Consider the following 22349-nt stretch of genomic DNA (forward strand, 5'->3'; position numbering starts at 1 on the left):
CTCCGTAGAGGAACCTTATAAAACCTATGTAGCGTGGTTTTACGAGACGGTCCCTGCCAGGGCTCACAGATCCCCCGCCAACCATTAAATCCCCTTGACCGTCAGACTTGGTTTTTTGCCATGATAGCGGAAGTGCATTTTGATACGCAAGGCAAATGGGCACAACGGGCCAAATTTAGCGTAACACTTTTTCGGAGAAGTCAGTCCTTAAGGCGGCGTAAGGTAAGGTCACCGCAGTGGCGATAGGCAAGTTTGTGGCTGTTTGTCGTCTTATAACTGGACTAGCTGTGGATACGGTATCTTGTCATGGTCGTTCTTAATAATTTACTGAATACAATGCTAATAATATAATTTTTTTTTTGCATGTAGCTTGGCTGATTGTATTTTTGTATAACTAGTATGTTTTTTTTGTTTTTTTTTATATTTTTGGATTACTGGTATATACTGTATTTTATATTATTGGTAAGTTTTTGTATCTGTAGTTTGTATTACTAGTGTATATTTTTGGATTACTGGTAAGTATATACAAATATATATATATAATTATATTATAATAATAATATTATTTTATTTTTTATTCTAATTTTATTTTTTAAGGTTTTGTGTTACTAGTATGTTATTTTTTGTATTATTTACGCCCCTGTCGTGTTGGTAGTAACTAAACCAGAAAGGACAAGTGCTCGATATAACAATTTTATATTTTTAGGTGGAGCCCAAGGCTTTTTATTGTAATTATTTTTATTTATTTTTTTACTACTTTTATCACTTCCTAATTGTACCCTGTCTCCATCTAGGCCTATTCCCAAGATGCTTACCTGAAAGGAAATGACGCCTACAGCGGCAATGCACATAATATACCCGAACCCCCACCTATATGCTACCCTCGTGTCAAGTCTGCACCTTCGGTGATGGCCCAACCGGCTGACGTTTCACCTCAAGGCACGTCTTTGGCTAAGCAACCTGTTCGGCCGGTAAGAACGTCAGCACAACCAGACAGAAACCACCGGGTGGAAATCCAAGTGCCTCCATCGCCAACAGATCTCGTGAAAACGAACACCGCTGTGTGCGTCTGCAATGAAGCTGTAAGAACTGTTATCGTGCCTTCTGGGAAGGTGGTAGAGCTTTCATCGAGTAGACCTAATAGCGCCGGCCCATCTCATCGGGTCGATCCTTGTGCACTCATAAAACCAAGGACCACATCTCCACCCTCTGCGGCTCCCCCTGTCATGTCGATGGTAACTAGACAAGTCGATGGTGGACTTAAAAGCAAACCACCAAGCTATGGAGGACATGTTGACTCTCTTTGCAGCCCTAGGGCAATGGTCTCCGATGAGGAGTCTCCATCTCCTACTAATCATTATTCTTCGTCTTCTCACCAGCACATAGACTGGAGAAATTATAAAACCTACAGAGAGTACATAGACAACAGACGTATGCAGATGTATGGCCATAGGACCATACAAGAGCGACTGGACAGCCTTAGAGCGGCATCTCAAAACACGACGGACTACAACCAGATTTCACCTATCCGCTCATCGGGCGAGGTCCGTCGCCGAAGTACATCTCACGACAGGGTTCCCCAGTCTGCCCAAATCAGGCAACGGAGCGTTTCTCAGGAAAGGCTTGAGGACCCGGTCCTTGCTAAAGGGTGGAAAGAGTGGCCCCGTAGTGCTTCCCAAGACACTCTTACATCACCAGCTGTCGTTCCCAGGAGCAATAGATCGGGGTCATGCGATTACCTTACCATTAAACCAGATCACTATATCGGTGATCCTCGCGATGCAAACGGTGAAATAAAGCACAACTATAAATGGACTGGATTTACTGAACAAGATGACCGACGGGGTATTTATGATCGATCCAGGCAGCATTCGTTTCACATGTCCCTCAGAGGCCCCAGCTTCCCAGCGGGACCGGTTGTATATAGTTCAGATCACAGACGTAGAGTCTTGGGCTCGGCACATCCTTTGCAGAAGGTTCCGGCCGACGTTAAAAGCTCCCCGATATCGAGGAACTTTCAGAGCGCCTCGTGCAGATACTCCCATTCTCGGCCGCCCGTGTCCGATAGATCCAACTTTCCACTTTTGAAAGCAAATTCTGTAAAAAGTACTTCTTCTTCTTCCTATGGACCTAAACCATTTACTCTTAATATAAATTTAGATGATGCAATCATCAAAGACCAAAAAGCCGTGAACCACATAAGCAGAAGCGGGCCAAACGTGCAGAAAACCTCCCCGCCAGAGGCCGCTCAGAACTTACATCTGGATGCAGTCATCAAATCTCCCATCGCTGCTTCTTCACCGATTCCCGCCAGACCTGTGAAACAGGTGACAAATATCTCAGCTACCTCCGAAAACATGGACGTTCAGAACGGGCAAAGCCCTACCACAAAACTCCCTAGTGCTGCTGTAGAGTTTAGTTCTCTAGATCCCGTGATCTTAAGGGATAAATCTCCGTCTGGCGGCCAGACAGCGCAGCCCATACGACAGCAGTCCTACATTTTTGCAGTCAACGATCAGGATGTCGGGGCTGATACGACCTGCTGGTTACCCAACGACGCCCGGAGAGAAGTGAAGATAAAAAGTATAGAACAGAAGAAGGCATCTGGTTCCTCCTCGCCTGGAGATTCGTTGGCCTCCATACCCTTCATAGGTAAGTTTAGCTGGTTTCACTCTTGATCTTGGACTTTGTTCACTTTCTGTTGTGTTTTGACTCCTTGCTTAGAATTTTTGGAGCATATTTTTGACACTTTAGCTCATTTAGGGCATTTTTCATTCTTTATATTACAGAATTGTGTTCTTTTGATATATTAGAATCATGTTCTTAGGTTTGGATGGGATATTTTAGAATACCTTGGAATCCAATCATGTTTTCTTAAAGGGGGTTCTCAAGACCCAGCAACGTTGACACTTAGGACCTATCCACACCACCAGGCTGTATACTCAACTCATTTGATACCAATAGTCGATTCTTAGCTTAGGCCACCAGTATCCACCTTTGCTGGATCTTGGCCAACCTGGTTTAAGGGCACCATAGTATCCTGGTGGCTCGGTGGTTGGCACCGGATCGAATTTGACCAAGTACGTGGAGATGTATGTTCTCTCTATGTTTGTGTGGGTTTCCTCGTGGACACCAAAAACATGTTTAGTTTGAGGACGGGCCAACGCTGCAGAATGTCGGTCCTCCATATTCCAATTTCACAGAGCATGTTTTTATATTGCAGGAGAACCCGGGGGAGGCCCACACAAAAATGGGGGGATAACTTGCATTCTCCATTTTGATGTTGCTCTTATTAGGTCCTAACTGTACTGGCCCATGATAGTGACCTGCAGGGCGGCAGTAGAGAACTCATTGCCTGTGCTGATAATACCAGGACAGTAGTAACCATGTAAGTCTTACACTTCATTGTGAATGGTGGATCTCTAGAAGGTCTCATTACACGGCCATTTGTGGATGCTTATGAGATCTTCTCTATCTTTATCCTTTAACTTAAAATGACTAGAGCAGTGTCTACCGCCTTGTAGATTGCAGATAAGGGCTTTCTTGTCGGGATGCAATGTATACCACAAATACTGTATGCCGTAGTAATCTTCCAGATGAAGCAACCACTTGTGTATATGTGCGCTTAGATGTATACAAAGAGCTTGCACGGCAAGCTGTTGGGTAACCAGCTTCATCTACATGACTCCTACTATGGATTTGTTAGTCCCTTCCCTTTTTTTCCTTCTATACAGAGGCTTATCTGCTATTTGTGATGTATATACACCTGTAAATGACTCACATGGTAAACTATTCAGCAGGGGTCACACAGCCACCTAAAAGGGCATTGCCCCAGGAATGTAGAATACTTACACACAGGGTTATATTGTGCTAGCTGTCATTGGCATTTTCTCTTCTCTCACTCACGCGTTTTCAGTAAACCGGTTGTCATTGATGTTTCCTCAGCAGTGACTTAAGGTGACCATACATAATCTATCTTTAGTCAAAGTGAGAAACCTGCTGAGTATGAGGTTTAATTCATTGTGGGCTAGATTTGTAGATGTAAGCACTGTGTGTGTGGATAGATCTTGGGCTAGATAGGGTAGGTGTGGATCACCATGGGCTCTCTAGTGGTGGTGGATCCTCTTGGGCCATGTATATTTGTAGGTAGTTATTTTGTGCCACCTATGGGGGTGGTAGATTATCTTTGATCATGTAGCTGGTTGGTAGACCTTCTTGTATCGTGTAGCTGGTTGGTAGATCATCTTGGATCATGTAGCTGGTTAGGAGATCATCTTGGATCATGTAGCTGATTAGGAGATCATCTTGGATCATGTAGCTGGTTAGGAGACCATCTTGAATCATGTAGCTGGTTAGGAGATCATCTTGAATCACGTAGCTGGTTAGGAGATCATCTTGGATCATGTAGCTGGTTAGATCTTGGATCAGGTAGCTGATTGGTAGACCATCTTGGATCACGTAGCTGGTTAGGAGATCATCTTGGATCACATAGCTGGTTAGGAGACCATCTTGGATCATGTAGCTGGTTAGGAGACCATCTTGGATCATGTAGCTGATTAGGAGATCATCTTGGATCACGTTGCTGGTTAGGAGATCATCTTGGATCACGTAGCTGGTTAGGAGACCATCTTGGATCACGTAGCTGGTTAGACCATCTTGAATCATGTAGCTGGTTAGGAGATCATCTTGGATCACGTAGCTGATTAGGAGATCATCTTGGATCATGTAGCTGGTTAGGAGATTATCTTGGATCATGTAGCTGATTGGTAGACCATCTTGGATCATGTAGCTGGTTGGCAGATCATCTTAGATGGTGGATGGTAGAAAATCTTGGGGTGTATAGTGGTGAAATGGTTCCAGTACCATGGTTTGTGTGGTGAGGATCATCGATCTTTGGCTTTGCATTGGGGGTCATGGCTCATATTAGCCCATGTGCTGACGATCATAGATCATCTTGGGATATGTATCGGGAGTCCTGTATTAACATGAATTATGGATTAATCCATGTACTGGGGATCATGGATCAATTTGGGCTGTGTACATATGGGGAGGGGTCATGGATCATGCTTAGCTGGTCTTACCCACAATAACCTATATCTTTGGCTTTATGTGTAGAGTCCATCCGCCATTGAGCCTGTCCCATGGCCAACCCATCTCTCATCATATTCAAAAATTAACCAGTCTGACCGTGTCCACCCTTTTGTTCTTGAAAAGTGCAGGGACCCCTTTTGGTTTTATGAAAGGCACGCTTGTAGGCTCAGTTGCCCAAAGTTAAATGGGAGTGATAACATCAAGTCTTCCATTTTAATACAATGACATAAAGCAAGACTCGTCTGCTGTGATATTATCTTATGAGATGTTGTCCCTTTAAGTGAGTATGTTTATGACGGGGTCGTGCTTTTGTGCAGTATTTCAGCCCACACTGAGCATTATTTACGTGTTTTACAAGTCGTGAGCATTGCTTATTACCAGTGTATAGCCGCGGTGAGTATATATTACTACGTCAGCCTCAATTGTTCATCCTACACATTACCTTTAACTCCTCTAACATGTGTGCATTAGATAAGTGCGCATTGTTCATGCGTAAATGACTACACACTCCTTACATGTGGCAGCTGTAATTGATTCTGGGTTGGGGTGTAGGAGAGGGGAGTTTGCTGTTTAACACTTTTTGGAATCGTTGTACTAACATGACGAACCCTGTGGCCATATTTAGAACCCATATGCTCAGAAAGAAGTGAGGTTGAGCTTGCAGTACCATATACAACCTGTGGGCAGGTGTGGCGCTGTTTTTATTGAAAATAAAAGCAGCCATGTTTTTGTTAATGCATAGGTGTCGCACAAGGGGGGGGAGGATTTTGCAAACTACTTTATGCCAGAAAACCGGGGTAGGAGTGGCAAATTTTGGCACGTGATCCCAATTTGGCACTTAAGAAAGGGCTTTGGATACATTTTTTTTCTCGTTAGAAGGATCCCTTAACAGTAAACAGATCAGTTGCTCCCCTCCCCCCTGTTGCAATCAGCTTAAACTGAAACTTGACAGTAGGTATTTAGTTTTCCTACAGCGCCTCCGCAGGCAAAATGAAGTATTACACGTTGTTCATTCAAATCAATGGGGCAGATTTACGATGCCTCATTGCCAGTTTTTTGCAACACAAAAAGATCTATTACATAAATTGAATTTTTCGTTTCTGCGTCACCTTCTCCACTTTCAGGAAAAGGGGCCATTGACTCCACAAGATTTATCATTTACGTCAGACATTCTGAACCAGACAGCCCTATTAAATGGGAAAACTCTCCATACCAACTACATATCAGAATACCTTTATAAGCTACACAAAAATATTCTAACCCAGATCCTTGACTGAACTTGGTCAGCAATAGAGATGAGCGAGTACTATTCGAAACTCCCGTTTCGGATAGCACGCACCCATAGGAATGAATGGACGCAGCCGGCGCGCAGAGGGTTAAGCGGCCGGCCACCAGCAAAGTCTGCGTGCCAGCCGCTTCCATTCATTCCTATGGGTGCGTGCTATTCGAAACGGCCATTTCGAATAGTACTCGCTCATCTCTAGTCAGCAACTATTAAAGGGGTTTCTGGGGGTGACCTATCCTTGGAGTTGGGCCATCTATATGCACCCGGACCCCCATAGATCAGCCATTTTTGAGGGCCATGTGATGTCACGTTGTTTGGTCACGTGTCCCATTGGCAGTTCACTTCCATTGGGCGCTGTGCTTGGCAAGTAGTGTATTGAGGAGGTCCAGTATTGATGACCTGTCCTGAGGATCGTCCCAGAGAACCCCTCTCATTCGGCAGGTTTTGGCTCCTGTTTCGTTAATGGCTCGGCCCAGATGGAGTCTGCCACCTGTGCTAGAGGACGGCTCTGTTTTCAGATCAAAGTCTTCCCTGTAGGACTCGTGCTGGCGATCACATGGGCCCCGGCGCACATCTGTTACCATTTCGCCTTGCGTTCTTCCATATTGCACCACTTGACATGCCACAGCAGGCTTGTGAGGTTACCCACAGATAAAAAAAAGTTGCGTAAAAAAAAGGGGCTTGGCTTTGTTTAAAGAGAAATATTTCATGTGTGTGACAGGCAGGGCTGTGGGCCAGGGCTTTGCTACGCACAAGGCTTGGCACCGGGCTATGCAAGATAAAGGTGAATTCACTCTCACTGCGGCCATGCGGCTCTCCAGTACAAACTGCAAGGTGCACGACTGTGCGGCAGGTTAACCCTTTGTATGCTGCAACGTCAACTCTTATCTTATAACCATTGGCTAATCTAGACGGCCAACTTAAAACCTGACATTTTTGCAATACATTTTCTTTACAATTTTGGTTGTTTTTAGTATGTTTTGCATTCTTTTCCTACGTTCCTATCAGAAGGCCGATGGTTTGCTTTAGCTTTATTAGAGGTTATACCATAAAAATATCCTCTATTCATTAGAAGGGTGGTCTGACTGCAGAGACCCCTACCGATCCTGAGAAATTCTGTCTTAAGTACAGCCGCACCCCATTCACTTTAGTGGGAATGTCGGCCATAGCTGAAGTGCAGCTCTGAACCATCCGCAGCACTGAATCATCCGCAGCACTCCCATTGAAGTGAATGGACGCAGGGGGATAAAACGGCCCATGTTCTCAGGCTTGTTCAGAGTCTTAGGGTAAGTTCACACGGGGTTTTTTTGGACGGGAACCTGAGGCGGTCCAAAATACCAGTGCACTGCACCGGCATCCAGTCGCACACTCCGCTCCGAATTAAGTGCAATGAATGGGCCTCGTCGGGAGTGTCTTCAGGCCGAATCGCAAGGCGAAACGGCCTGAAGAATGAGCAGCACACTGGACCAGCTCCCATTGATTTCAATGGGAGCCGTCTTTTTGGTCAGGATTGGTACGGCCTCAAAATCCTGACCAAAGACTCCGTGTGAACTTCCTCTCCGTGGTCAGACCCCCATCAATAACGTATCCTCTATCCTATGGATAGGTTTGTCATGGGATATCCCCTTTAACCTGTGCATACCCAACACATGTAATAAGTATTCCTACACAATGCACCAACCCGCTCTCGTCTCATATCTGTCCCGGTATCACAATCTGTTTGTATCTTCTGTGATGGGTGGGAGAAAACTGGAGTCACTGGGAGAGCGCACAAACCCTATGTTGTCCTTGGTCAGATTTTAAGCAACAGCACTAACCCCTGCCCTGTCATAGTGGTTCCTATATCTACTATAGGTCCATAGGTTCATGTAGAGCAACTTCTCTGCAAGCCCTGAGGACCAGGGGATCCCTGTAATGTCCCAGTGTTCGGATTTCCATCGATTCACAATCTATGCTCTCCGGTGGGTACGATGGTAATGGTCTGGCGACTGAAGCTTGGAATTGGTTTAGCTACAGAAAATTCTTGTCCTCCCAGTAACCCCCGGTGAACATTCGGGAAGCCCTTATGGCCTCAACCTAAACTCTCTTCCCACGAAATGTATAGAGAGGCAGGGTCCGGGAAAGAGGAGCGAATCTCTATTCTGACAGATATGTCATCCATATCAAGGTGTAGGGAAATGGATTGTCCTCACGAGACACCCATTTATATTGACGTTACTACAATAAGGATTCCGGAGGAGAGCCATGTTGCATCACTTTCCAAGGGGGAGAATCGCCCCATAGCAGTCGGTGGATCTCCTGGGAACTTCAACTCAAAGTACATAAAACTGAACCTGAATGAAAGCATCAAAAAATATAAAAACCAGTATATGTGACGCAAGAAAAGCAAAGTGTGTGGAAAGATGGGAGTGGATTGAAAGAATTTACAAATTGGCCGAAAAATCGATTTTAAATAATAATAATAATAAATATATATATATATATATATATTTTTTCCCATTAGATTTTAAGCTGCAAAAACCTTTTCTTTAGATTTATAAAGTGTTGTTTGTTTTTTTTTCTTCAATTCGGAAGTGTCAGACAAGAGAAACTGCCGGGCCAGACCTTCTCACGACCTAGAGTCGTCCATCTTGACTCTTTAGACTTTCTCGTGAACATCTGCAGCCGACTATAAGACACTTGCTCGTCTCCTGGCCGCAAGAAGCTCCCTCCTATGACCTTTACGTTCTCAGTCTCCTCAGTGACAGACGTCTACATATATATTCTGCTCCTTTGGAGACGATTTCTTATTTTTTCTCATATCTGAAACATTAAAGCCCAAGACAAAGCCAAGTCCTTGAGTCGACAACGTCTGTTTGTGGTCGTCTTGGTGGCTGGTTTCTAAATAAAGTGGGTGATAAGTAATATGGCCACTGTTGGGATTAGTTCACGCAGAGTTTTTTAGTCAGGGTTTTGAGGCCGTATCCGCCTCAAAGTCCTGAACAAAAACAGGGCTCCCATTGAAATCAATGGGAGCCGGTCAGTTCTCTTTTCCGGGAGCCGTTTGTTTTGGCTCCCGGAAAAAGAAGCGAGGTGCTCATTCTTCAGGCCGTTTCGCCTCACGATTCTGCCTGAAGACACTCCTTCCTCCCGACTAGGACTATTCATTGGGCCTAATGCAGAGCAGAGTGCGCAACTTGATGCCGAGCACCACCACCCAGTCACAGCTACCCGTATTTTGGTCCAGAACCTGAGTCGGCCTCCACCTCAGGTTCCGGACCAAAAAACTCTATGTGAACTTACCCTAAAAGGGATATTCCAGGATTATTAATTGATAACCTATCCTTAGGATCAGCTTTGTAAGCAGTGCTCACCCGAATGCTGACCACTGCGGTCCAGGGTGCCAGACGCTCACCGTTCATTTTATCATTTATTAAGCCTAGAAAATCCCTTTAAGGTCCTGCTACTCAGAAGAGTTGTCCAAAAATGTTGATTTTAGAGGGAAATTGTGTATGGTGCATGCCTAATTTTTATCTTGCTATTCTTCTCTCTGTAAATAAGTCAGAGGTATCTGATAGTGACTTGCTTTCCTACCCCCCCTGGAGTGCATGCTCGGTCACTCCTATTATATATGGGGGACTCTGAATAACGACTTGAAATATATCCACCATGGTCATACCTATGGCCTCTACCGTGTGGAACCCAGAAGGCAAAGAAATTATTGCATATTGCACTTAAATGAGAATCTTTGTACTTCTGGCACCAGACTGACCCGTGCAGCCACCACCATGACCATGAGGTTAGTCGCTGACGGCCGAGCGTGCGCTCCCTTAGTGCGGTCACTGACTACTCTACCACCTGCACTACTTTGATGGTTACAGAGAGGATCTCTATTCACAGTACTAGGTCACGGTACATTGTGTATCCGGCAGACTCGCTCAGGCTCTTCCCTCTCCGCATTGTTCCTGTTACTCCATAGAAGTAGGACACTTTAAATGATTTTGCCATCTCCCTTTAGAATAAATATTACACCTCCCATCCACATCTAAGAGCGGCAATGTTTACCGAGCGCAGACAGTGCAGGCTCCATTGTGTTTGGCTTAGAAGACTCTATATAGAGAGAATGCAGCTCTGTGTATGAGACATTTGGGCGGGGGGTATATACCTGGTTCTTTCTATAGACCATATTGTCAGATGAGTTTGCATCTTGTTAAAGGGCCATCCTCCCTGAACTTCTCTGTTAACATAGCATAGTTATGGCCATAGACAGCAATAGTCTGGAGCTGAGTCTCTATGGGCGGGGGAAGATAAGCTGTGACATCATCTATTGTCAGTAGATTGGTATTATCTATAGATGTGTTATCTTTTATTGTAATCCTGTCTGGGATGTGAATGCTGCAAAGGAAACTCCTAACGAATTGGCAAGTGCCAGTCCATTGTGCATGGTGGTCAGAGTGAAAATTGCAGGTTATAGTACGCGGAAGAAGAAGAAGCTGAATGATGAGCATGATCTGGCTTTCCATGCGATAATAGACACGTCTAACTATGGTGAGAATACGGACGTGGCCCCATCCTTACCTAGTTGTCCTTCAGATTGGGCCACCATGGAGCTATGGGCGGCCACCTTTACCTAGGGCTAGGTGGACCAGCCACAGACTTGTAAACATTTTTGCAACTGCAATGGGTTCCATACACGGCCGTCTGCCAGCCCCATACTGGTGGCAGGAACTTATTTTCATTTGCAAAAATTTTGGCAACAGATCTGTACCCTTGGGAGTCCAGTTATGTATATCTGTATATAGTGTGTGTCTAGGTATATGTCCTGCTGCTATGGAGCCAAGCCATCTGCTCTTCTAGTGGGACGAGATATGGTGTACGAGGATAGAAACCGCCCACTGGCGCCAATCTGCAGAGAAAATACATACATGCATAGTGGGAATTACAGTATGTCATAGGGGAAGGCGGCCATATCCATTAGATGTTCAATATGTTGGCCCAAGAGGAGACTCCACCCCGATGGCCGATGTTGGTGGAGAGGAGCGGGCGTTGAATTTCGAGGTGAGGAAGCCAGAAGTGTCCGCCCAATAGCTCTGTTCACATTGTAGTTGCTCTGTCTTGGCATATTAGGTGAAAATGAAAGATTTGCCTTAATTTCTAATCTTCCTATCAAATTTGTAGGAACCACAAATGGACCCTGACAACTACCCGTATGCAATGTGTCTGCTCAATTTCCGCATTGTTGGAGATTAGAAGAGGATTCTCTATCCAAAAATGGCTCCCCTCTAGTCTCTGGGCTGTATCTGGTATTACAACAACCCTATAGTCACTTGTATGGCACTCAGCTGCAGTGAGACACCTATGGACAGGAGTGACCCCCTTCATGCCGAAATAAGACACTTGTATTTTCCCTGATTGTGAAATGCTAATCTGTAAGAACCCAAGGGAAAGGTGTTGGATGATGGATCCATAATGCAAAAATACATGGCTATTATATACTGGAATTATTTAAAGGGGTTGTCCCATGGTCACATCTTATCACCAGGACAGGTCATAAGCGTCTGATCACTGGGACCACCACCGATAGAGATGTATGTGCGTCCACCATCCCACTGAAATGGGGGGCATGAGACCCCTGTTCTCGTGATCGAGGAGGACTCAGTGCTGAGACATTTATCATTTACCCCCATGAGGTTATACTAGTTACTGAACGTGGCTATTATTTCTATTTGTAAGACGTTGTTTTTAGCCTGCACCCCATAACCCGACTGTGAGATGAATCAGAGCTCGGTGCCTGGCCGTGTGTGACAAGGTTCAGCTCCCTCCACACCTTGTTATGTCTGTCGCACATTGAGTCACTTTCCTGAAGCCAGGTGTGAACGTCATTGGGCAGACGGTGATCGCAACACTCGGTTAATCATAACCCTATTCCTATGTGCATCTACAATAGATAGAAAAGACACAGCTTATATGCTTCACCCGTATGGTTATGGATGAGTGTATATTAAGGGCCATAGTCACCTTTCATAAACTTTTTACACTGCATTCCTAAATTTGTAACAACCCAGATAAAATATCATAGTAAGTTCTGCCCTTTAAATAGACTACCCTGGATCATGCTATGATACAGGAGAGAAGCTGAGCTCTGTCATATATAGGGTTATAGGATAGAGGAGAGAAGCTGAGCTCTGTGATATATAGGGTTATATGATAGAGGAGAGAAGCTGAGCTCTGTGATATATAGGGTTATATGATAGAGGAGAGAAGCTGAGCTCTGTGATATATAGGTTATATGATAGAGGAGAGAAGCTGAGCTGTGTGATATATAGGGTTATATAATAAAGGAGAGAAGATGAGCTCTGTGATATATAGGGTTATATGATAGAGGAGAGAAGCTGAGCTCTGTGATATATAGGGTTATATGATAGAGGGAGAGAAGCTGAGCTCTGTGATATATAGGGGTATATGATAGAGGAGAGAAGCTGAGCTATGTGATATATAGGGTTATATGATAGAGGAGAGAAGCTGAGCTCTGTGATATATAGGTTATATGATAGAGGAGAGAAGCTGAGCTCTGTGATATATAGGGTTATATGATAGAGGAGAGAAGCTGAGCTCTGTGATATATAGGGTTATATGATGGAGGAGAGAAGCTGAGCTCTGTGATATATAGTGTTACCTCTTTCTCAAATAGGGTTAAAGGGGTTGTCCATTAAATGCCTGTCTTATTCCTTTCAGAAGCAGCGCCACCTATGGGTTATGTCAAATATTGCCGTTCCGTTCAATTTTCTTGAGAAAGGATACGTTGCAATACCATGAGCGGGAGTGGCAGTATTTCTGGAGGAGAGAACAGTCCTCATACAACCCTTTAGGGCCAATTTTTGCAAACTTCCTTCCCAGAACCCTCACCATCTTCTTGATAAGTGTCGTATTTGCATGTCGTACGTTTGTAGACGAGCCAAACAGGTTTCTACCCTACTGATTCATGGACTTGAGCAACAGGGCAGTTATCGACAAATATTTCATTGGCAGGAAGTTGTTTTTTTTGGAAATGTCTGTAATTGATCCCTCGCCCCCCGCTCTGGTACCAACTTGTGCTGCAGCCTGCAGTGCCGGCCTTTCTATTGCAGGGCGGCTTGTGATGTGACAGAGCACAATGCATCTCTAGCAGAGGCCAGAACAAAAGTCTGCTTGTTACTATTCCCGGGGCTGGATGTGATGCCTCGCACATCTAGATGAAATCACCTCGGGTGCGCCGGGGTCTTGCATTCAGCTCCTCGTCCTTTATTACCACTTTTTGTACTTTTTATGCTGGTTTATTGATGTAGCCTGTTATACGAGGCGGCTCTAGCCCTGGCTATATGGAGGGTGTTCTGTCTGTGGTGTGAAGAATAGGGCTATGGCACTTTTGGCCGTCGAAACCGGCGTTTGCTGGACTTGCTTGGACTGTCGGGACTTCTACGAAGTATTAATAGAAGATGGCCTTGGTATGTCGCCCTACGGGGACTCCTTCTTGGACCTGAGGGGTATATAGCTTTGTTCTAGACATACGTGGGGGTGGTTATATATAGGCTATAATTGTTGTAGGGTCTGCTGAGATACAGGAGGGTGGGGCCGTACCGATCAGTAAGTATTTTTGGATTGTGTGAGGGCTTCCCACGGGACCCCAGGCCACGGACTGCTCTCTAATACAGGTGTAGAAAAACCTGGCTGCTTTCTCTCATAAACAGCTCCACCCCTGTCCACAGGTTGTGCGTGGCATTGCAACTCCGCTTGATTTAATTGGGTTTTCCAGGGAGCTTTAACGTCCCCCAACCCCGTGGGTCTTCAAGTTTTTTATTCAGTGGTTCCACGCCTGTTTTGATCCCAGGTCATGCAATTGGAGTCAGTCCCCTGGGTTGCTCCACCACCTCCCACTTAAGTTACCTGTGCTGTGGGGGGCATCTTATAATAAAACCTGCCCCAATAGCACAGGTAAGTAGCAGTAATAATGGGAGGGGGGGTGGGGGGGAAGATGCTCGGATCACTTGATGAACACCAAACTACAACATCTAAAAACCTTTGGGGGTAGGTAAAAAAAAAAAAAAACTCCTTGGAGTGCCCCTTTTTGTGGATAGTTAAGCTGCGATACCACTGCACAGATGAGCCCGACTTCTTAGAAGAAAGCCGCTATGCCTTTGTCATCCCATTTTAAAGAGAGTTGTCTGGTTAGGTTATCCCTTTAAGAGGGTGCACGCCTCCCCCCCCCCCCTCCCCAATTGAGGTAAGCTCTTGGTTTTATAACATGTGTCTACCTTACACAGAAGGCCTAAGGGCTTGTTCACACTGGGCAAGAGGGGGTGGGTTTTGGTGCAGAATCCTCCTCCAAATCCGCCCCCTCACATAGCGATATTTTTTCCGTTAGTGGTTTAAAAAGAAGCGAGCTGCCCTTTCTTGAGGCGGACACCGCGCCAAGACAATCCCTCCAGACTATGCCCATTCATTGTGGCCTACTCTGGAATGGGAAGCCGCGACAGTCTCGGCTAGCCGTGGCAGGCGCGTTTTGGTCCCGATTCTGACGCACTTACCACGTCAAAATCAGGACCATAATACGCGGTCACTAGCCCCGTGTGCACTAGCCCTTAGGGTTTAGGTCTTAAAGGGGTTGTCCGAGTAGATAAAAAGACAATCGATCTATTAGCTCTATTGGATTAGTAGGACAATGGCATGGTGGAATTATTTCTGGCCGCCCTACAGGCTGGTGTTGCTCACTCTTAGGTCTATCGTTCTTTTATACTGTTATTTTTGCATTTTTTCCCTTTTTTGTGTTACTTTTATAAATCAGGGTTTTCTATTTGACATGGAGAGCGTCGTATGGAAATGAGGTTGGATGTAAAGACGGCAGAATGGTAATTCTCTGGAATGTTTTCTTTTCTCCCCCTTGCAGATGAGCCGAGCAGTCCGAGTATCGACCACGAGATAGCAAACATTCCAGCCTCTGCTGTGATCTCCACATCTGTGCAGCAGCCGCCACCGCCGCAGCCTCCCACCATCACTACCGTTCCTCCCAGCCCCACTTCTTCTGCACCTTCATTACGCCGTCTCCACTCTCATGATAACGGTAATTTTTATTTATTTTTTTTCTTCCTTGCATTTAGCATTGATCTTGAATGAATATATGGCCACCTCTTATTATTGCACGATTATATATATATATACCGTATTTTGCGGACTATAAGGCGCACCGGACTATAAGGCGCATTACCCATGAGCGCCTTATAGTCCTGCCTAGGTTCATATATAAGGCGCACCGGACTATAAGGCGCAGCGCTGTCCGGTGCGCCTTATATGTGATTGAAAGAGGCGGCAGGCAGACTTTGCCGGCGGCCGCTTAACCCCCCGCGTGCCAGCCGCTTCTATTCATTTCAATGGCACGCTTCCATTGAAATGAATGGAAGCGCTCGGCACGTGAGGAGTTAAAGGGATTCTACCATTAAAAGAAGTTCTTTCCTCTGACCATGTCGGAATAGCCTTAAAAAAGGCTATTCGTCTCCTACCTTTTGCCATAGCCAGCGCCGCCTTCTTCCTGAGCTGCGTCCGCCCCTTCTGTGTCTTCTTTGGGCCTCATGGATGACGCTTGCGCCGTCTGCTCTAACAGGCTCTCGCAGCCAGAGCCGACTGCGCATGCGTCATCCATGAGGCCCAAACAAGACGACACAGAACTGGAGGACGCAGCAGAGGAAGAAGGCGGCGCTGGCTATGGCAGTAGGTAGAAGACGAATAGCCTTTTTTAAGGCTATTCCAACGTGGTCAAGAGGAAAGAACTTCTTTTAATGGTAGAATCCCTTTAAGCGACGGCCGTCGGCAAAGTCTGCCTGCCGCTTCCATACATTGCAATGGGAGCGCGCTATTCAAATAGTATTCGCGCATCTCTAACTTCAGTTGTAGGAAGTTGCAATTGAAGTTAGAGATGAACGAATACTATCCGAATAGCATGCTCCCATTGCAACGTATGGAAGCGGCATGCAGACTTTGCCGGCAGCCGCCGCTTAACTCCTCGCGTGCCGCCGCTTCAATCCATATATAAGGCGCACCGGACTATAAGGCGCACCGGACTATAAGGCGCACTTTCAATTTCTGGGGAAATCGTAGGATTTTGTGTGCGCCTTATAGTCCGGAAAATACGGTATATTGACCTGTATTAAAGTTCCATTGCATTGGTTATAAACCGAAACACACACAGTCCCATTCCCAAGTTGCCTATTTTCGGCTATCCTACCAAATACAGTTCAGTGAAAACAACATCGCCACCTAGTGGCTAGACTAGAGCAAAAAACCTTGTTAAAATTGGATATTCCAAGTAATGTAACTTATTGGCGTGTAAAGTAGCCGCGTGCACCCCAGTGCTCTTGGGTTGTGGCCCTTTTCTACATACTTGAGCCCAGTTTGTTCTAGTCGTGTTTGTCAACGCTGGGCGGGATTTCTGAAGAATTTATTTGCTTGTAATATTTGCATGCTTGTCTGTTAATAATTCACAAGTGCCTGTATATACATGTTTGGATGTAACGTGAATAAACCAGTGAAGGGCCCAAGCTGGTAACCGGGACAGTTGATGATTTGCTTTTTTTCGTTTTTTCACGGTCGTGAATGAGATCTTACCATATTGGCATCCAGTGGCTTAAAGGAAGACTACACCAAGAATTGGAGGCTAGGTGTATGCAAGACATAGAAATAGCCTCACCCAGACGCAAATGGCCAAAATCCTGCAGGGAACATAAGGGTTAATCTGCTGATCTGCTGCATATTAAGAGGGAGAGTCGCTAAGGTCCATTCACCACCTCCACCATCTTTAACTCTTTGCATTCATAATGGACTCCCTTCCGCTGATTCCTGCGCAGTTGGATTTATCTCTCCAGCCCCCACTATTCCTGAGTAGTCATTGCTGTTGGATTCAACGCCCAGTAGGCTCTCTGTTATTAGGGTAGGTCCATGGCTGTCTTCTACAGTCCAGGACCGCCCACTTGACAATAGAGAACCAGCTTGGCGTATTGGGTATTAAAGAGGACCTTTCATGGGTTTGGGCACAGGTAGTTCTATATACTGCTGGAAAGCTGACAGTGTGCTGAATTAAGTGCACTGTCGGCTTTCCCGATCTGTGCCCCGGGTAGAGCTATCGGTCCCGGTACCGGAGCTCTTTACAGTCAGAAGGGCGTTCCTGACAGTCAGTCAGGTACGTCCTTCTTCACAGCAGCTCCTATCGCGCTGTACAGTGTGAGCGGGGAGGAACGCCCCCTCCCCTCCTGATAATACTTGTCTATGGACGAGCACTGTGAGCAGAGGGAGGGGCCGTTCCTCCCCGCTCCACAGCACAGAGCTATAGGCACTGCTGTGTAGAAGGGCGTTCTTGACAGGCTATCGGGAACGCCCTTCTGACTGTAAAGAGCTACGGTACTGGGACCAATAGCTCTTTACCCAGGACACAGATCGGGAAAGCCGACAGTGCGCTGAATTCAGTGCACTGTCGGCTTTCCAGCAGTATATGGAACTGCCTGCGCCCAAACCCATGAAAGGTCCTCTATAAAGCAAATAGAAATGGTTGCTCAGGAAGGGTGGGGGCTGGAGAGAAAAATCCAACTGCGCAGGAATCAGTGAACATGGTTGATCTCCTGGTAGAAAGAGGAACCTTCTCCAGCGGCCAGTAGGGGGTCTGCAGGTTTGTTATAGTGATATGAACTGGATGGGGCTGGCGGTTTTCCACATATAACCTTTTGTAGGGATCAATAGGATAGTTGAGAGAAACTTGTATAGGACCAACCAATGAAAAAGCGCTGACCCGTTAAAAAACATTGAGTTGCAAACACAAGATAGCAGTATATGTACATATGCCATATGATCTCCATATGTGCTGATACTAGCCTGGGCCAGATATTACTGACAAGCCGAATCCCCATGTAACTGTATCCCGGTCACTGCACTCGATTTGCTTGCGGTATGTTTGTGGAAATAGATCGTGCCGCATGCTTTGAGTTCATCCGCCTTTCATCTGACATTTGTGGTTATTTATGACCAGCCGTGTCCTTGCCTCGCTGTATATGATTACTATAGGACGACATGATCTCTGTATATTCACATTCCTTATTGGGGAAAAAAAATTGTACAAGGCCTTACCTTTGAATTAAAGCTAAAAATATCAATAATCTATCCTTAGAATAGGTCCTCAAAATCAGGTTAGCGGGAGTCCTATACCCGGCAGCCCTAACCATCAGCTGAGAAAATGTAACAGGAAACAGACAGCGCTGTTCTCGGTGTAGTGGTCACAGCTGGTACTGCAGATCAGCTTCCTGTTCATGTCCATCTAAAGGCTGTTTGAACAGCTGATCTGTGTTGGACCCTGATAGATCACATTGTGATGACCTATCCTATGGATAAGACATCAGTATGAGAACTCGATTTGGGGCTGTAATTTTCTCGGCCCAGTTAGCAGACAGAACGTCTTACGTCTTAGTGATGTGTGCTATTAGGGGCCCCTGCCTCCTCTTCACAGCTCTACAGTCCATACTATATACAATATATGAATGTAAACCATGGACAGACATGGATTCCTAGCAGCATAAGTCACTTTGATGCAAGTCACTGGGTCCAGCCGATGTACAGACCACATTTTCTGGCCCAGATTCCCCCATGTGTATGGGCCTGCAGGGTGTTTCCATTGGGCACCCACTGATCTATTCTTACTATAGGCCGTCTGTGTCAGTGCCATTGATAGCTAATCCTGAAATAACACCGTTGGCTCTGCTACATCTGTATATCACGTGAGGGGTCTACAACCCGTAACCTAACCATATCACTCTCCTTACAGAGCCGATTCGAGCCGCTCTCGAAGTTCATTCCGCTTCAAAGACCGAAAGGTCTAAATCCTGCGATGAAGGACTCGATGACTATAAGGAGGAAGGCAAAGCGTAAGTTACACTAACCCCTCATTCCTTATCACATTGCCTCCCGTAAGAGATCATCTTGTAATTTTCTTCCCATTTTCCTCCTCTCAGCAGGGCTCTGAAGCATGTATCCAGCCTGAAAGGCATCAAGGTTTGTTTCGCTCGACTTGTTCTATACAAATTACATCCATATTCATGGCCCTTCCCGATGCGCTGCATGTAGACGTCTTCACAGCGTGCGGCTCGTCTCCGGGCGTATATTAGGCAATGTCTGAGCTTTTAGAGATCCCTAGAAATATTGATATCATACTATGGAGAGTAAGAATCTAGCAGGAAGTATATGGGAAGGGTCTTGTAAAAGTAGTGAGATGTCCTTAGGGCAGGTAAGGTCCGGGTTCGGGGAGCTTTCTAAGGAAGTGTTGTTCATTGGAAGTGTTGTGCAATATATATGTATTATTGGTTTATACATGTTATGTGGTAGAGCCCCACCTCCGGGTACTGACGTTATTGTCTATTATAAAGCTTTGTGTCTTTTACTACCACATATATAGAGAAGACATATATCACACGTATACCCCTCCTAGTTAATCTGACCGCTCCATTAAATCATCCCACACACGGCATCCTATAGGAAGGCATGGACCGGAGTATTACCGGATGTTGTCCTCAGTATGGGACCAGAATGCCTAGAAAACTGTCATTGGAAAATATTAAATGGATGTCCTAGGCTTAGGTCAACAGTTAAAGTGGGGATCTGACATCCAACACCATAGAGGATGGCTGTTCGTAGCTATAGCGGCGCTCCCCAAGTGCTGATTCTGCTTCACTACCATGTCACTTTTTGGCCACGTGGCCTGTTCACAACTTGGTCCTATTCCAGTGAATGAGACTAAGCTGCAATACCAAGCACAGCCACTATCCAATGTATGGCACTGTGCTTGGGTTTGTCTGCATCCAAATACTGCGGTCTCTTTAAACACCTGATCGGTGGGAATCCTTTTATGTAGTGTAGGATAGGTCACCAATGGATAAGCCTGGAAACCCATTTACCCTTATTCTTAAGCTTTTACTTTGGTGATCTTTCAAACTTTTCATGTCCCTATTTTTTGCGTCAATAAAATACTAAATGATTTTTTTACCACTGATCCTAATAATAGCGTCACTCTTCCTGCTCTGTAGAGATCACTGCATAGTAGTCATTTCGTTATCATCGCAGATTACAAAGACGGGTGACACCTATGTAAAGATATTACAGGTTCCACCATTTGCCAAGCTGATGGTCACAGCCTCCCTCCTTACACCCTCTTTGCACAGATCCCAGATGCCCACAAGAGGAAAAACCCAACATGCATGTTCCTACGGTCCATGTGGCTGCTATAAAGCAAGATGGCAGCACCCATACTCCTCAACCATCTGAAAATAAAAACATATTGGACCCCTGGTCCTCATGGTTATACAGGGCACAACTTATGACATTGGTATACGTCATGCTGGAAACGTTCAGTAGAGGATGCAAAAAATGTTTTGTTTTGTTTTTTTTCCAAATATAGCGCCACTCTTGTCCGTGTTTGGTATTGCAATGCATTCTCCCTGCCATGTAAAATCAGACTTTTATATAAACCTGGGGTTGTACTTAACATGTCCTTTCTTTCAGGTCCCACAGAGCATGCAGTCTTCCGAGGACTCGGAGTCTAGAAAAGATTCTTCCTCAGACGTCTTCATTGACTCAAACAAGGAAGGTTATCTGTACTTCCGGCAGCTGATCACCGATAAAGGAAAGGTACGTAGTGGCTTTGTCAGCTGTCCTCTCATACATCTTAGATAGTCTGTAATATTTTCTGAATCTCTCTCTGGTATTTGTGTGTTGTAGAGAGTTGGTGGCAGTATGAGGCCTTGGAAACAAGTTTATGTTGTCCTGCGAAACAATTCCCTCTATCTGCACAAGGACAAGAAGGACCAGACTGGACATTTATCCTCCCAGTCTGAAGAGGAGCAGCCAATAAACATTACCGGGTGTCTGGCGGACATATCGTACAGCGAGACAAAGAGGAAGAACGTGTTCCGGGTTACAACTTCCAACCGGGAGTATCTCTTCCAAGCCGAAGACAGGGATGAAATGTTGGCCTGGATCAATGTGATCCGGGAAAATGGCAACCAGAATGATGAGGTATAGTATTGTTATCTTAGGACATCCCCTTTAAGAGCCAACTATGTGGATTTGATTTGTATTTTATTTATTTATTTATAGTTTATTTATATAGCACCATTAATTCCATGGTGCTTTACATTTGGATTTTTTTGTGCTTGTGCATAAAGACTTGTAAGTACAGCTATTTGTTTTTCTCCCCTCCCCTCCGTTTAGGAAACGAACCAGGCGAGCAGAGACCTCATAGAAGAGCAGCGGAAACGCAAGGACTACAACGCAGCAGCAAAGTAAAGACCTCTAAAGGACATTATACTAGTAGAGAATCTGAAATTTTCTTTTAAAATAAAAAAAAAGTTAAATTAACATTATTTTTCCTTTTTCCCCCCTCTATTTCAGATCCTCCAATAACAAACTTGAACCATCTCCCAAACCTGCCCGCCCGCCCCTCACTATACCAAATATCCGCAATACTAGATCAGGATCAACGCTGCAGAGTCCACACTCCCCGAAGCAGGATTCAGAGCGGAAGCTGATCAAAGGTTCATATCCATAATAGCGCAATACCCGATATGTTACATTTATTGATTTTTAGTGTGATCCGTATTTTTCTTTTTCTTATCTGCTGTACCTCTGACCTATGTTTTAAGGTTAGGGCCACACAGCACCAGAGTAACAATGCAGATCACACGCTCCTGGTCGCAGCTAATGATGGTGAACTTGGTCATGCAGAAATTCAGCAGGTTTGGATTTCTGGCAAGTTCTAGGTCACACGGTGACCATATCCATTAGGTTTAATTTAGTAGCGCAACATTGCATTCTTATGTTTTGAGAAATGCCAATGTAGCCCCAGACTTAAAGGGATTCTGTCATTAAAATCACATTTTTTTCACAATCACATGTAGGAATAGCCTTAAGAGAGGCTATTCTTCTCCTATCT

General features: G+C 45.3%; 1 protein-coding gene across 7 annotated transcripts in view; it reads left to right on the forward strand.

Moving 5' to 3' along the window:
* The window catches only part of ARHGAP21 (Rho GTPase activating protein 21), a 117449-nt gene that overhangs the window by 79084 nt on the left and 16016 nt on the right, over window positions 1–22349 (forward strand). For 5 of the 7 annotated variants that reach the window (XM_075271680.1, XM_075271677.1, XM_075271676.1 and 2 more), the window contains 8 exons: window positions 795–2652; window positions 15279–15452; window positions 19191–19290; window positions 19378–19417; window positions 20921–21046; window positions 21137–21433; window positions 21629–21699; window positions 21809–21951. In XM_075271680.1, coding sequence (XP_075127781.1) covers window positions 795–2652; window positions 15279–15452; window positions 19191–19290; window positions 19378–19417; window positions 20921–21046; window positions 21137–21433; window positions 21629–21699; window positions 21809–21951 — 2809 coding nt within the window. The remainder of the gene's footprint in view (window positions 1–794; window positions 2653–15278; window positions 15453–19190; window positions 19291–19377; window positions 19418–20920; window positions 21047–21136; window positions 21434–21628; window positions 21700–21808; window positions 21952–22349) is intronic. The other 2 variants (XM_075271679.1, XM_075271682.1) reach the window with 1 other exon arrangement.

Source organism: Leptodactylus fuscus, chromosome 4 (assembly GCF_031893055.1).
Source record: "Leptodactylus fuscus isolate aLepFus1 chromosome 4, aLepFus1.hap2, whole genome shotgun sequence".
In the NCBI taxonomy this organism is placed as follows: domain Eukaryota; kingdom Metazoa; phylum Chordata; class Amphibia; order Anura; family Leptodactylidae; genus Leptodactylus; species Leptodactylus fuscus.